General features: G+C 41.8%; 1 protein-coding gene across 2 annotated transcripts in view; it reads left to right on the top strand.

The window, feature by feature from the left end:
• The window catches only part of LOC148641239 (uncharacterized), a 120,294-nt gene that overhangs the window by 77,990 nt on the left and 27,492 nt on the right, over positions 1-14,812 (top strand). For both annotated transcript variants that reach the window (XM_088619093.1, XM_088619094.1), the window contains exon 6: positions 3,533-3,607. In XM_088619093.1, the coding sequence (XP_088475219.1) occupies positions 3,533-3,538 (6 nt within the window). In that variant the 3' untranslated portion in view covers positions 3,539-3,607. The remainder of the gene's footprint in view (positions 1-3,532; positions 3,608-14,812) is intronic.

Below are 14,812 nucleotides of genomic sequence, written 5' to 3' on the forward strand. Positions count from 1 at the left end.
GTCCATGGACCCAAATGGGTTTTGTTTGTTTGGAGTGGTTGCTAAATGAAGACGCAAACCATTGCCAGGGTTAACTCTCTGGAAAGTGCTCTTGCAGAAATAGTGCAGGAGATGCGATAACGGGGGGCTGACATATTGTAAGCTGAGATGCCTCCATTTCTCTCTCCCTCTCTCTGATATTTATAATAGCACTCAGAGGGAGCCTCTGATCCTGGGCATTGCAATTCAGCAAATAAACACTGTGGGCCAAATGGGCAGAGAACAGCCAGAGTCACACAATGATGGGTAAAATGGTCCCTGCAGCCGGGTGTTTGTAGTGTAACTGAATATGGTGTGAGATGAGTACAAGAAAGCTTTCAAGAGACAACGAGTCAGCATTTTTTAAGCTCTCCTCTCTGGGGTTTAGTCTCCTCTTCATTCAGGGCATGAAAGCACCTGTTTGCCTGGAGCCTCAGAGCAGATATGGTAATCTGGTGCCACATAGAGCAGCATTTTTAGTCCTCAGCTTGCCTACCTTTAGAAAGTTGTAATAAGCTGTTTTTAAAGAATAATTGATGTATCTGTCCTGCCTTCATTCTCAGTCCGTTTCCATTTGCTTATGTCTTCTCTCTCATTTTGTCCACTTCTACATAACTGTTTGACAGTACCTAGAGAAAGCTCCGATGGGAAAGTCTCCCACCACACAGGTACCTTTGTTCGGAGTGTTACTCTGTTATTTGAAGTGCAACCATGATTTGATTTAAATATTTATGTACAGCCACACTGATAGATTGACTTGCTATCTTATTTAAGGCACAGCATTTCCACCCCTTCTTCAAGTTAAAATACTGTTTTTAATGTTTTTTTACACATAACCTATCCCTTTTGGACAGAACCGCAAGTCCTGCAAACACATCTGGAACCCATTTCCAATCTGCTTTATTATTCTTTAAGCGCTGTTCAAAGCATGTGGGGTTGGCCACTGCATATTTAAGATGTTTTTTGATTGCTCTGCGTTACTCTGTGGAATGTACAGAGTGTCTCTCCCTCAATCGTGTGCCGTTCTTACCTATTAACCCAGTAGTCTGAAGGGCTTTAAAGGATGTGGCATTCCTATAGGGTCTGTTCTCTCTTTCATCGGTCTTACTGTCATGGTTGAATTTGTGGTCACCGCCCCTTTCAAGACTGAATGTTCATCCGCAGCCCCTTCGTTCAGTGCTGTGTAGCTTGCTAACTGTACAAGGCCTTTACTTATGATGGCAGATGTCCCAGAGCATTGCAAGCTCCTCATGTACTGTCATACAGTATACCATATTAGACATTGTACATTCAGTAATTCAGTGAAATCTTGGTAAAGGATACAGAGGTGTGGTAAGTGGTGAAAGTGGCATATGAAACAAAACCACAAACTATGAGTGGTAAACTTCTATAAAAGTTGGTTTTTCCCTCTTTTGTGTGCTCCAGAGAAAACTGAGAAGTTTCTTAGGGATTGCTACATTTTCACCAAAACAAAGGCTAGGCAAAGAAGGTAAAGGACACACAGGCTTGAGACCGTATGAAGCATTGGATATTATAGTTATGCCAACTCTAAAATGCGAACTGTCTGTAGCAATGAGTTCTTGTATTAAAATAGAGACTGGGCTAAAAAACAGCTGGGTCTGCAAGGGTGTGTTTTAAGCAGAAGCCCCTGATGCTCTTGGCCGGTGAGGCAGGCAGGCAGACAGTCAATAGATGAGACATGCAGATACTGTATGGAGTCAGTTGCATAGTCGCTCATTTAGACAGTCAGTGAGTGAGCCCAACAGGTAGGCAGTCAACAGTCAGTCAGATACCCAGTCCATCTGCTAGACATGCAGTCAGCGTGTCTGATTGATCCTGCAGTCCGCTGACCTGCCCCTTCTCAGCGCTCCGCAGCCCCCCGTCTTCCTGTCTCTGCCAACCTGGACGGGTGGCTGGAAGAACAGGTGGCATCGTTCATTCGTTCTCTCTTTAGTATCCGCGCCCATACTTTCTGTGGGATTCACCCTGACGTGCTGGCAGAACAGAGAACATCATTCTTTTGTCATTTTTTTCTCAGTCTTTTGAAATCAGGTTTCAAAGAACCAAGTCAAAAAAAAAAAAAATCACTTAAAAAAAAAAAAAGCTCCTGTTGTCCAGATGGCTTTGCTTCTTTTGTGCAGTGTTAAGCCTTTGCTTTTTGGAAAAAAATGAAGAATAAAAGATAAATAGCTTATCTCTTGGGCCAGGCCATAATGATCATAATGATGTTGTTTCAGAAAGAATGGTAACTTTCTTCTCAGACCTAGCACACCACATTACTGTGTAACTTCCTCTGCCGTCCTTCTCAGCAATTCAGCCTGGTCTGGGGCTCAACCCAGCAATGCTGGGGTTTGAAATGAGGTAGTGGAGAGTTTAGGGTTTTCACTATTATTTTGGCTGTTGGAAGTACCACATTGCTTTTAAAATATTATTCTATTGCTCTTTGTAGCACGACATGTAGTTTTCCTCCGAGTTCAGTTTTTTAGTGTGTTTTCCGTAACAGTGCTGAGAACTCATGTGCTTTGACACTGAGGGCTGATAAAGGTGTCTATCAATTAAGCCTACTAAATCTAAAATTGTATGTGTGTTTATTGAAAGATCATTGATCCTAGCATGTAGAAGATGAGGTGTTGCACTGATGCACACATGAAATTGTTTCCACTTTAAAATGTTTGCTCAGAGAGAAGCAAACGATCGATAAACTACTCCATTCAGACAACTGCCATGTAGGGGACGTTGGCACGCTGGCAGCAAGTCGCCTGGCACCTTTGGGCACAGCAACAATCTGTCTGCCAGCCTGCCTGTCTGCCTGCCTGCCTGCCTTGTGATGCATCGCAATGCAATACTAAACTGATGCCAGGAGCACTGAGCCACAGTTGTCTGGGGTATTAATGAGTGTTTGGTTGTAGCTCCGCTTGAGTGCGACGGAGAGGCTCTCTGAAATAAAGGGATGACTCTGCCGTCTTTATGACACTCTGCCATCTCCCACTCACACAGGGCTTAAGTGGGGGTTAAAGCATTAATGGGCACAATATAAAACTGTATAGAGGGGCTTTTAACTGAAAATGCCTTTCCCATACTACTAGTCTCACTTCCATTGGGCTTTTCCTTTTGGTTTTGCTGCCACTCCGACCTCCCAAAGAAATGTAATCCATTCTTATGCCTTAGGTATATTGTGAAGGACTAGGTGTAACGTTCGGTACCTTTTCAGCATGCGAATTCCTTTTGTTTCAGCCAATTAAGGAGAAAATTCGAATTTTTGCCATTGCATTATCAGCATTCACGCTCTTTATCTCTGAAGTCAGCTGTGGAGTCCTGACCGTGCAGGGTCTCCGTGTGCAGACTCAGCCAGTCCCTTCACGGGTAGTCTCTCAGCTGACATGTTTGATTAAATGACACCCTGGCTGGCTGGTGGGACAATATACAGTATCTGTATGTAACGTTGCAGTGGAGTTGACAGAGGAGATGGGCCGTGCAGGGCTCTAGGCTAATGGCGATTATGTTTGCCCAGCAGGCTTGAACAGAGCTAACCACCGGGAACCGAAGTGTTGCTGTGACACTGCGAGGCCGCTGTGGCCCATACAAACAGGTAAATACCGTCTGCTGTCTGTTTAACAGATGGGAACATGACTCGGTAGGCAGACCGCTACAAATGGACTCACCCCTTAAGCTGTACTGCCCTCTCTGCTGCTGCAACAAAGTATTAGAGAGTGTTGTGTGTGTGTCATAATCATTCTTAACGTCCAGCTGGAAACAAAGTAAGTCGCATAAGATTCCATTTTTTGATACCACAAAAAAATCTGATATCATAATTTACAAGTATAACAACAGGAACAGATTGAACCTCTCTAGTCTGGACTCTGGTCCAGCAGGATTATAATGAGCTGGAACAGTCCAAGCTTCCTGTGGTTCAGCAAAATTCAGTGTGCTGTTCTGTTCTTGAGCTCTTATCTACTGTACCTCTGAATACGTCTTCTAAGAGAGCAGCAGTCAGAGGAAGTGCTGGTAAAGCATGTGTTGATACTGACATAGAAAAAGGTGTAATTGTTGCAGAATTTAAAACGAGCACATCAGTATTTGCCTTGAGTAAATTAAAAAATGTAGGGTCATCTACAGTGTATTATTTGAAGAAATAAAGTGATCAGATCCTTAATATTTTTGTTAGTAACCAATTTAAGGATGGGATAAATAGAGATTTAGTTTTGGTGCACTTATGTTGGTTAAAGCTTTGTTGGAACAGGGTTTGTTGCATTTCAGCATTTTGTATATTTTGTATTTCTTTGGGCTTTATTTACTTATTTCCTACAGAGTATTGCTGTAACACAATTAACATTTTATGATGAAGAGAGTCAGTAACTCTTTGCTAGGAGAAAGCGTATGTGTGTATTGGTACAGTCGCATGTTCATCATGCAAAATTGCAAGTATTGTTATAGTACGTTTATTTATTTTGTTGAAAAATGGCTGCAATGTAGACCTCTCATGGTTAAGTCAAGTCCTGAGGGTGCTGGACTAGGGAGTTCCCATCAGTGAAACATTTTGGGTAAACATTACTTAATTTCAACCTGATCATTTAAGAAAAAAGAATAATCAGTTTAGCTGGTCTGCAGCACCTCGTCTGGCACTGCTGTGACCTGATCACTTGCATAGGATAAGTGGGGAAGAAAACAGCTCAAGAAAAATCACACATTTTAAAGGGCTACTGAGACTTTCATTTCACTTTTAGAAAACCTGTGGCAGCTCGTTTCATGACTAACTGTGAAGCTCTTTCTACCGATAATAAACCATCTTCTAATTAGCCACTGCTAAATTTAATTAGATGTTGAAGTGGAAGTCGCCTGCTCTGTAAATGACTCATTTTCACATCGAACACTTTCTCTTTCATTCATGGAGCAATGGGTGTTTTTAGAGTTCCTTGCTTTACTCGGTAATCTCGCTAGACAGATTCCATCTGATGAGTGCTTAGAGAAGGAGTTAGGCAAGAGCCTCACAATGCTTATGTTCTCGTCTGTACGCATTTGTCTCAAATAATTAAATTAGTATAAAAATGTCATTGTTAGCTAAATTGGTAAGCTTGCCTTCGCCTAGCCTATGTGGCTAATAGCCACGCCCACTCAGCAAACGACTGAAGCCAGGTTGGAAGTTGAAAGGCAGCATAGGTTTCTATTTCCATTGACAAGTGCCTCTTTGTGCACTAAGCTCATCCCAGAAATCTGTTCACAGGGAGACAAGAAGGGCAATCAGTCCAGAATCCCCATAAAGCTTTGGTGAGCCATACACAAAAGAGCAATCAAGCTTGTTAGCAAGCAGAGTGACACAGGGGGGTGGAAGGCTGTCATTGAGACCGACAGTAGAAAAAAGCATGTAACGTTTTTGATATTCATAGGCCATTAAGACAACTCTTCCAAAAGGTCACTCAAGATGGGGGTAGTACCTGTGAACTGGAAAATTGCTAATATAACACCTATCCATGGAAAAAAAAGATAAGATAAGATCACATTAATTTCTTGCATTAAGAATTTGTCTTTTTGCAGACCCCATCTTGCTCTCCATGAGCCACTCAGACAGGGAGAGAAGCTTGGGGTCAGAGCGCAGGGTCAGCCATTGTACAGCGCCCCTGGAGCAGTTGGGGTTAAGGGCCTTGCTCAGGGGCCCAACGGAGTAGGATTCCTCTGCCGGCCGCGGGATTTGAACCGGCAACATTCCAGCCACAGGCACAGACCCTGAGCCGCAGAGCCACTGCTCCGCCCCTAGAACTGAACTAAGTAATTATAGATCAATAAGTCTTACTTCTCTTTCAAGTAAAGTTTTTAAAACCATTAATTATAACAAATTAGGGAATTATCTGAATGGAAATAAGATCAAGGGGAATAGTTAGCATGGTTTTATAAAGGGTTGATCTTGCTTAACTATCACAGCAGCAGTAAAGACGCAGAACATGTAGTAGATGATGTGGTAAATTTGGATTGTCTGAATACTTGAATACTGAATACAATATTTGATAAAATTACTCATAATGTTGATATTAGTGTGTATTTTGTAAGTCACCATGGGTGCTAAGCAAGACTTGTTAGTAAACAAGGCAAACCGCATTAGGATATATACAGTAGTTACTGTGTAAGTGTGGAATTTGCCTCATGACCTAATATAGGCTGTTGTGGACAATTTTGGTCACCATGTCACACTACACATATGGCTGCTATGGAATTGGCCTAGAGCAACCTAATATAAACCTTGACAGGCTAAAAGAACTAAAAAGAGAAGAACAAAAAAGGGGGATATCATTCTGACGTTTAAAATCCCCAAAGGCATCAAGAAATTCAACCCTGTGGACTCCTTCAGTGTCAGCGGTGAAACAGGAACTAGAGGACACATGAAAAATACGTGAAAATGTATTTCAGCTTTCACTTGTTTTCTTCCCAGCTGTGAATTCCAGCTCATCAAAATCATTCCTTCTCTGATTTTATTTGAATTCTCAGTCTCTGGAAAACGTGGTTGGGGAAAATATAATAACTCGTGCTGCAAAGCCATAGAAAAGTAAACACTGCTGTTAGTATATTTGTTACTGCTCTTCTCATTCAGTAAAGGTACGACTATCTAAGCTATAAACAGCCACTACGATCACCTAAGACTACTCTGCTGTGTGCAGCGCTTCTGTTCTGTTTTGCTTAAAGCCATCTGTGGCTCTGAAGCATACAGAGAAACTGCATTTTAAATAGTGCTCCATGTGCCAAAGGCATGCACTCACACCATCCTCACTTCCTCACACTCAGGCCAGAGGAATCAGTTAAGGAACTTTAGGATTTTCCACTTAAATCATTGGTCAGTGTAGCAGATACCAAACACAATAATTAACAGCATTCATAGGATATGAATCAGGAAAGAAATAAAATGATATAAGTCAGTCTTTAATCTCTTCCTGTGTAGTGAGTCTGTAAGAAAATTGCATTTATGCTCTGTTACAACTTTGTCTAACACCAATAATGTCATAACTAGTCTATGTAGGACAACTGCCGTCTCCATTATGCCAGGTTGCACAAAATTATGAATTTCCACCTCAGATTATACAGATTTGGTAAATATTTTTAAGTCCTTCATTTAGGATAATTCTTCCTTTCCAGCACTGTGAAGAGTACGTTTAATGTTTGCATGTTCGTCCTCTGAGGAAGACTCCGGGTATTTCATATTTTGATATTTAATACTTCTTGGTTGCTTTTCTTAGGAACAGATGTTATCTTCAGCCTTACACGATCACATCTGGAGTGCTGAATGAGTGAAGTGTGAAGGTCAGTGTGCAAGTGTTCAGAAGGGCAAACGCTTCTCAAGTAAGAATTCAGAAAGTCAGGAGACGACAGACAACCCTGTTAAGTTAAGAATCATTGCACATTCAGTGCTCAGAGAAACCAAAATGTTTATTCTGTTTTTTTCTTCTAATTTTGTGCTTAAAAATTAAGATTACTTTGACTTGACATGTCTTCTGTTTTGCAAACATTTGAGATTTGTTTGGCATTTATTTCTTGTATTTTCTTGTAACAATTTCAAAAGCAAAGAGAATTGTATCTTCCAGTAGAATGGAGAAATAGAGCATGAAGCCAGCATGGGGAGGAAAAGGAGTACAGTACCTCCTCCACTCTGTGTCGGTACAGGGAGACGGTTCTGGTCTGGTGTAGGATCAGGGTGAGGGTAGAGCTGGAAAGCCTCAGTTCCCCACACACACAGGACTGGTGCTGACAATGTGCTTTCCAGCTTATGTAGTAGCCTGACAAATAGGCACTTGACCTTTACACAGGTATTTGGTTGCTGAAAAGTGATGATGTCATAGCTGGGTGCTGCCGCTGTGATAAAGCCATTTCACTTTGGTTTTTAAATTTGGTTCAGATTTTTTTTAACGTGTGGCTGTTATTCTTGTTGCAATGTGCTATTGACAACTGTGTTGTAACTACAGTACGTTAGGACTCCAGAGCAGGTAGTAGAAAGGACAGCAGGTCTCTGACTCTGTGAATGAATCTGCAGCTAACCCTTTCTTTTACTGCCACAAGCTGGGCACGTATTGGGTTAATGTCCCTTCAGCTCCACAGAAACTGGCTTTTTGTTCTGCATCACAAAAGCACAAGTGTCTGGTTTCTATTTAGACACATCCAATTGGGCATCTCTCTTTACCAGGATGTGTCGACCCTGTTTTGTGAAAAAAAGAAAGAAAGCCTTTTCTTTCCTTTAGAAACACTGGCACTGTCCTTGGGAAAGATTCCACCTAAAAAAACAGGAGGGCCGCGAGTTATGACAGAGGCTGGCCCCCCGCTCTCTCGCTGTGAGAGCGGGTCACACAAAGACATGCTTGGCTCAGCGGTTTGTTTCAGCTTGTTTTAATTGGCCTGGCTTGAGAGTCTCCTGTGATGCTGTACCTGTGCCAATGAAAATGGAGTGCAGATAGGCTCCTTCTTCGTGTACATTTTCTCCCTATATCTCCTGTCTGCTGTGAAACTGTGGCAACACGTTAAAGGGCTAGCACACAGCGACCATACTGAGGTGTCCTGTCATTGTCGTTCACTGTAACTGTCGTGAGTGTCCAGTGTGGTTCTCTTTTGTGTCCAATGCCGTGTTCTGAACACTATTCCTTCAAAAAACAGCTTTAGAAAACAGGAGGCATGTTGGGAAATTACATCACAGAATTCCTGTAGTGAACAATTGTGCATCAGTTTCTTCGCAACACTATCACTCCTGTCCTCATTTTGACCTGAACGCTTCTCTGAAGACAGTTTCTTTGGAATACTTATTCCAAAAATGGGTTCATGATGCAGTGGTCAATTTTCCTAGAAAGCCTACCAAAACCAGTCCTCAAATTTACCCACATTACAGTTTCTTTGAAGCCACCCTCACAGTTCACAAGCCCCATTGAGAATCAATAACCCATTCCTGTGCAGCTGGGCAAAGCTAAAATAAATGCACCGATGTCAAATTTAAATCAGTGAGGCGGTATTGCATTGATATTTGAACAGTAAGACAGAAGGGGGGTGGACCTCTCCAGCAGATGATACAGTACAAAAGGCCCCGAGTTCAGCGCTCACTGAGGTCATGGGGAACAGTAAAGTGGCTTGTTACTCCACATGGGTCGTTTTATGTGTATTCTGGTGTGGAGGTTCAGACCCCTTACCTCACGGCCCAGGCATTCCCAGATAGTGCAGCGGAATGAAAGAGTGGAGTTCACACAGTGGGGTTATTCATGGGGCTGGTCCCCTTGGGAAGGAACTGGGGTCGAGTGCTCGCCTAGATTAAAAGACAAAGCCCCGCCTAGTGGGGCTCGGAGAATGAGAGAGGGGAGGGGACCCACCAGGCCTCCCTACCAGGCTCCTGCTGCTGGCCTTTCTCAGTCCGTTCCAACAGGTGGCCCCTCTGTTAAAGCCACAGCCGCGCTGTCCGGTCCTTGCGCAGATCAGCAGAGCTTTTCTGCATCAGGCAGTGTTGGCGCTACCCTGTCAGCGCCCCAGCCCTCGCAGCAGCTCGGTGTGGTGTGCCTGAAACCCTTAGAAGCGCACCCTGTGTGATTTTCTGTGCTTCTTCTCATTCCTGTTACAGTCCAGGAAAGGTTGCAGAACTGTCTTCAATTAGAAACAAAATCTTTTCTCTCAGTGCCTCTTGTCCCTTGCTAGATTTGCACTTCTGCTACTTTCAGAAAATGTGAAAAAAAATTCTTTGAACCAGAGCTCCTTTTAAAATCATTCTGTCTTTTTTTTATACCCTTGTCCCGCACGATCATGCAGATGGTAAAACAGTTAGTTCCAGCCACCCTTACAGAAGTTTGTCTCATCAAAAGTTAATAATGTGTTGGCAAAAGAGAATGTATAATCGTGAGAGCGCCGCTCTGAGATTATTTCTGATATATGCCAGAATACCCGCAGGCCAAAACATAAGAATCTCCCATCAAATGACAGTTTGGGCCTCTGTGAGCTACAAGAACTGCTTCAGCAGTTCATGACACATATTCTTCCTCTGAAAGGTTTACAGCTCGGTCCCATCCCATCATTCTAGCAGTGTCGCCTAGAGTTGAGGATGTGATGAGACTCATAGAGTGTGGGAGTGAACTGCATGTCCCGTCAGGCCCTTCTGTTTTCAGTAGGGTAGGTATCTGGAGATTGGTTTGGCCAGGGAAGGTGATGGAGGTCTGTCTGCTCATTCTCAAGCCAGCTCCACTTTGCCTACAACTGAGAGAGGCTGTTAATATCACTGGAAGGTCTATCTTTTTTGGCCCAGTGAATGTAAAATCTGCTTTGTGCTCAGACATTTCCTATCCAGGGATGTGTCTTTTCTATCTGTTAAATAAACTCTTGAATTTATTCAGTGTCACTGATTCTCACACTAATCCTCATACATGTATGTGTGTGTTGTTGAATAAAGCCAATCTGTTGTGATCTGGCTTGACAGTGGCCACATTCGCACTCAAAAGGGTTGAATGCCCTTATTCTCTTATCACGTTATCCACTTTAGTGTTGAGAGAGTACTTCACCAGAGCAGAACGTATGCTTAAAAGCATACTGCTGATAATTATTTAATATTGGGCTAACAATCACTCTGCAGAATCCAGCCTAGTCTTGCATCCATGCTGCTGGACGTGCTTTTAATCCATCAATTTGCTGGAATCTGGAGTATCTGCATGAAGCAAAGAGACTGCTTATGTACTGTAGGTTAGCTTTTCCTTTAAACTTCTGTTTGCCAAATAAGTTTGCTAAGGTAAATTTGCTCTGCACTTTTGCATATCTAGTTCTACTGTGCTAATACTGTGCGTTTTCATTCATTTGCCATTAATACCTGTGGTGCAGTATATATCTTATTTTACCATCTTTAATCTTTACAGTCCCTTTACCACGAGCTTACTGGGCTTTATTGCACTTTGCATTTCATATGGTTTATCACTATAAAGCTTTCTAAGGGTTTTGTTGCCATGTATGTTAAGAATCTAATGACCGTCCAAGTCCCACCCCGGCTGTCAGGAGGTTTTCCAAGTTTTTACCTCCAGCAAAACCTTATTCCCCTTTACCTGAAACTTAGATCATATGTACAGTAAGTTTTTTTAAATCTGGCAAGAGAGATGCCATGGTTATGGAGAAGAGAATGAAAGAGAAACTGTTGCTTGAATGCCCTGTTGAAAAATTAACCAGTTAACCTGGAGAGAAAAAAAAAATGTGGAAGGAATTCTGTGCAGGAATTCTTGGAGAGAGAGGGGATAGTAGACTTGAATATAGGTAGTGGATTTAATCATTTTCTGGTGGTGCTTTAGTAAATCCGATGGACATCCCATTCTGTATGTGCTACTTGCAGTCCTCTGTGCCATGCGCTTGGTGCTGTGAGCTGAGGGTGTTAATGAAGCAGGGAGCACTGCAGTACCAGGGAGTCTGGCAGTTCTGAAGCTTTTCTCATCTCCTAAGACAGACCTTCAGAGCAATAGTAACCTGTCATGATGATTTATAGTCTGGATTTTTCAAATCTAATACATTTCTAAATCATTTTTTAAACAGATTTTCTAAACTTTTGACAACTCCATTTCACTTCGGTTTCTCCAGGGCTTTTCAAAATCGAAAAAGGTTCTCCTGACCGCAGCCATATTTTAGAAATGGAAACCATGTGTTTTTAAAAGAAAAAGCCAAAATCTTTCATTACAGTTCAATTCTCCATAGCAACACAAAATCAGATGCACAGCCAACTGTAATGAGACAAGTCAAAGCTGGGATTTTGTGGATGTATGAAAATTCTTTATCTTAAAGAGATACAGTCTGTTTTATTGATCTGCGCATTTGCACAGTCTAACGCAGTTTATTCAGGGCAAGCAGTTCAGTATTAACAGGCTGGTTTCCAAAATAACAAGAAGCAGACAGCATAGTGCAAACAGCTACTTTAAAAGAAGATGAAATATGTGTCACTCTAGAGAATGAATCATTTTCCTTTTGACCTTTTTTCAATGCAGAATGGTGATGGTTTTTCCTGTCCGTTATCAGTGTGTTCAGTGTTTAGCATCCTCCCTGCCCTATTTGTCATTCTGGAGTTTGTAGGTTGTTTATCTGTGGTATTTGTCTTTCCAGTATTACCTCCCTCTTCCTGCCAAGCCCAGGCCAGCCCTCTGACACAATGGGGCCATATTTTTCACTCGTTATGACTATACTGTGCTGCTCTGCCACTATAAACTATGCGGCTTCTCCCCAACTCTTCAGAACTGGGGAAGTGATTCAGTGAATCAGAATGAATGGCTTTAAGTGGAAAGGGAAGTTTTGGATCTGCGAGCAGTGATTTATTTTGCCAATCCATTCATCATGTAGTGAGTAGCATTTGTAAGTTTTTACTGTGTATGGTGTGGTATAGGCAGCCAAAGCTTGGTAAAATCACGGTAAAAGCACTGCAAAGCCAAAAGATGTATGTTAATTTTGCCTAAAGATATCTATGACTAATCTAAGGAAATGCAGCTAAAGTCATCAAATCACTCCACCCGTCCTGAAACCTCAAGCACTATGTGAAACTGCAGCAGGTCCATCACAAGGTCCTCGATTTGATCCCTCTCACAATGAGTGTCTTCAGAAACAATATATACATGTAGTTGTATTTTGCTTAAGTTCGTAAGCCTGTACTGCAACCTGAAAATCCCTCTAGAAGCCCTGTTGGTATTTCAGAACTCATAGACACAGCTCTGCTTGCCATGATATGAACATGCTCAGCGATCAGATTTATTATTACACAAGAGAAGCCTTTTATTTATTAGTAAATATCAACCAAAATAAAAAAAGATAAAGATATTCAACAGTTAACAGGCGAGGAGTTCTTGTTTTTCCCCCTCTAACTGCAGCGCAGTCCCCTTCTCCAGGTAGCCTCTCAACATCTGGCCGCAGTGCTGAGCCAGCAATCTTAGCTCTTAAAATTCCTGGCATGCTTCTCACACAGGCTAGGCATCCTCCAGCCTGCCCAGCTTCAGGATCAAGTAGCACAAGCTACTCTGTGTCCTTAAACAACCCATGTACATTCTTACATGTGCAGAGGGGCTCTGTACTGCTGCCTGGAAAAGTCAGAATTGAAAAACCAGGGGCCAGGCTCCCTAGAAGACATACTGAAATTGTCAGATAGCCCAGATCGTGTCTTTTTTTTCCTGACACCAATGAAAAGATCTGAAGCTTTGCCCAAAAGGCTTCACTAAGGAAATTTGACTGTACCTGATCTGATCAGGCTGAAACAGATCGGCGTTTACCACAGGGATGCCTGTATGAGAGCTCAGTGTCGTGTATGAGCACAGTATTTTCACAGTTGTCACAGTGATTTTCCATATGTTGTAGTCAAATTGCTTCACTCTGCCATGGCTAAATTGTGTCATGGCTGTAAAAGAGTTGCTTTTCTTTTGTGCTGATTTCATGGTAGAAAGCAGCCACATGGGATTTGAGCTGAACTTTCGCCAGAGTAGAAATGTTTTTGTCAATTTCATCCCAAAAACTAAACTTGTGGGAGTGGCAGCTCTCAAGGTGACATTTCCTTTGACTGCGGTCACGGCTTTGTAGGAAATTCAACATTTAATTGGAAAAAATAAACTTCATGAGCAAAAAAGAGTGAGACACTAGTTTGTCATTTCCTTTCGCAAACTGACAAAGTAGTCAGTAATGAAAAATTTTATTCACTGGTGTTTAATTAAGGTCTTTTACTGAGTTTTAGTTTTGTCTCCTGAACAATGCAGAAGTCAAAATGTTCAGTATCTGCCGTGCTTTGTTGTTTTTCATCACGGTAGTCAACAGTACAAAGCATAATACCTCCCTTGTCATATTAATATAATAACCCGACTGTCTTGGAAGATTTTTTTCATTAACCTAAATGTGATGCTCCTTATGCTTAAAAATATTGTCCTTTTTTCAATTGTCTTTTCATTTGTACAGGATGAAAAAGGAGGTGATTAACTAAAATGAAGCAGAGTGTCTTGCCAATGGACTGAGATCATTATATTGGCATAAGGAAATCTGTGTCTAAATCTCTCCTTTTTGAAACTGCTCTTTTCCTTCTAACTCTGTGTGATGTGATTGGACTCCCTGAACATCAGGGAAATTGCCCATTACCTCATTCTGGAATGGTTTCAGCATGTGAGCTGACTGATGTTCTTTGTCAGGAGAGCAGCACTGTAGTTCCTTTTGGTATGAGTGGATACAGTACCTACCTGCTGTCCCAGAACCACTGTCTTCCAGGTTGAACTTCAGTTCCACTTTGATTTTCATTTTGACAGATTGTGTCCACCTGGCAGCAGCCTAAATTTTCAAGGTTGTATTTAAAAAGTCATGTTGATAAAATGACAGATACTGTATGCTTCCTTTAGAGCTCTCTGTTATTGTCAATGAAATTAGAAAAAGCTGAGTCCTGAGAAATTACATTCAGAGCCTGTCTTTTGAGAGACCAAATTGCATGCAGTATGTAAAATATAGCATATGAATGTATCTGTAGAATATAGGAGCATTTGAATTTTGAATTGTCTGTAAATGTACTTGAAGGAGAATTGCCTTACAGTTCCTTTTTAAAGCTTATTTGCATTAATTCCTGGATTGCTCTTAAAAGAAATAATGATCAGCAGTCAGGCCTGGAGGTGAACTTTGTTGTACAGTGACTCAACAAACCTAACAGACTGAGATTGATTAAAAAAATGTGCGTAGAAAAATCTGCCTTAGATGTTTCTGTTGCAAAAACGGGGATGTTGCGAATGTTAACCACAGTGGCATTCCTGAAGTCTAGTGATGATATGGAAGAGCAATTGCTGGACACAGATAACATACACTGAAGGGGCAGAGGCTG

This window comes from Lepisosteus platostomus, chromosome 25 (assembly GCF_059453375.1).
Source record: "Lepisosteus platostomus isolate fLepPlt1 chromosome 25, fLepPlt1.hap1, whole genome shotgun sequence".
NCBI classification, from domain to species: Eukaryota; Metazoa; Chordata; class Actinopteri; order Semionotiformes; family Lepisosteidae; genus Lepisosteus; species Lepisosteus platostomus.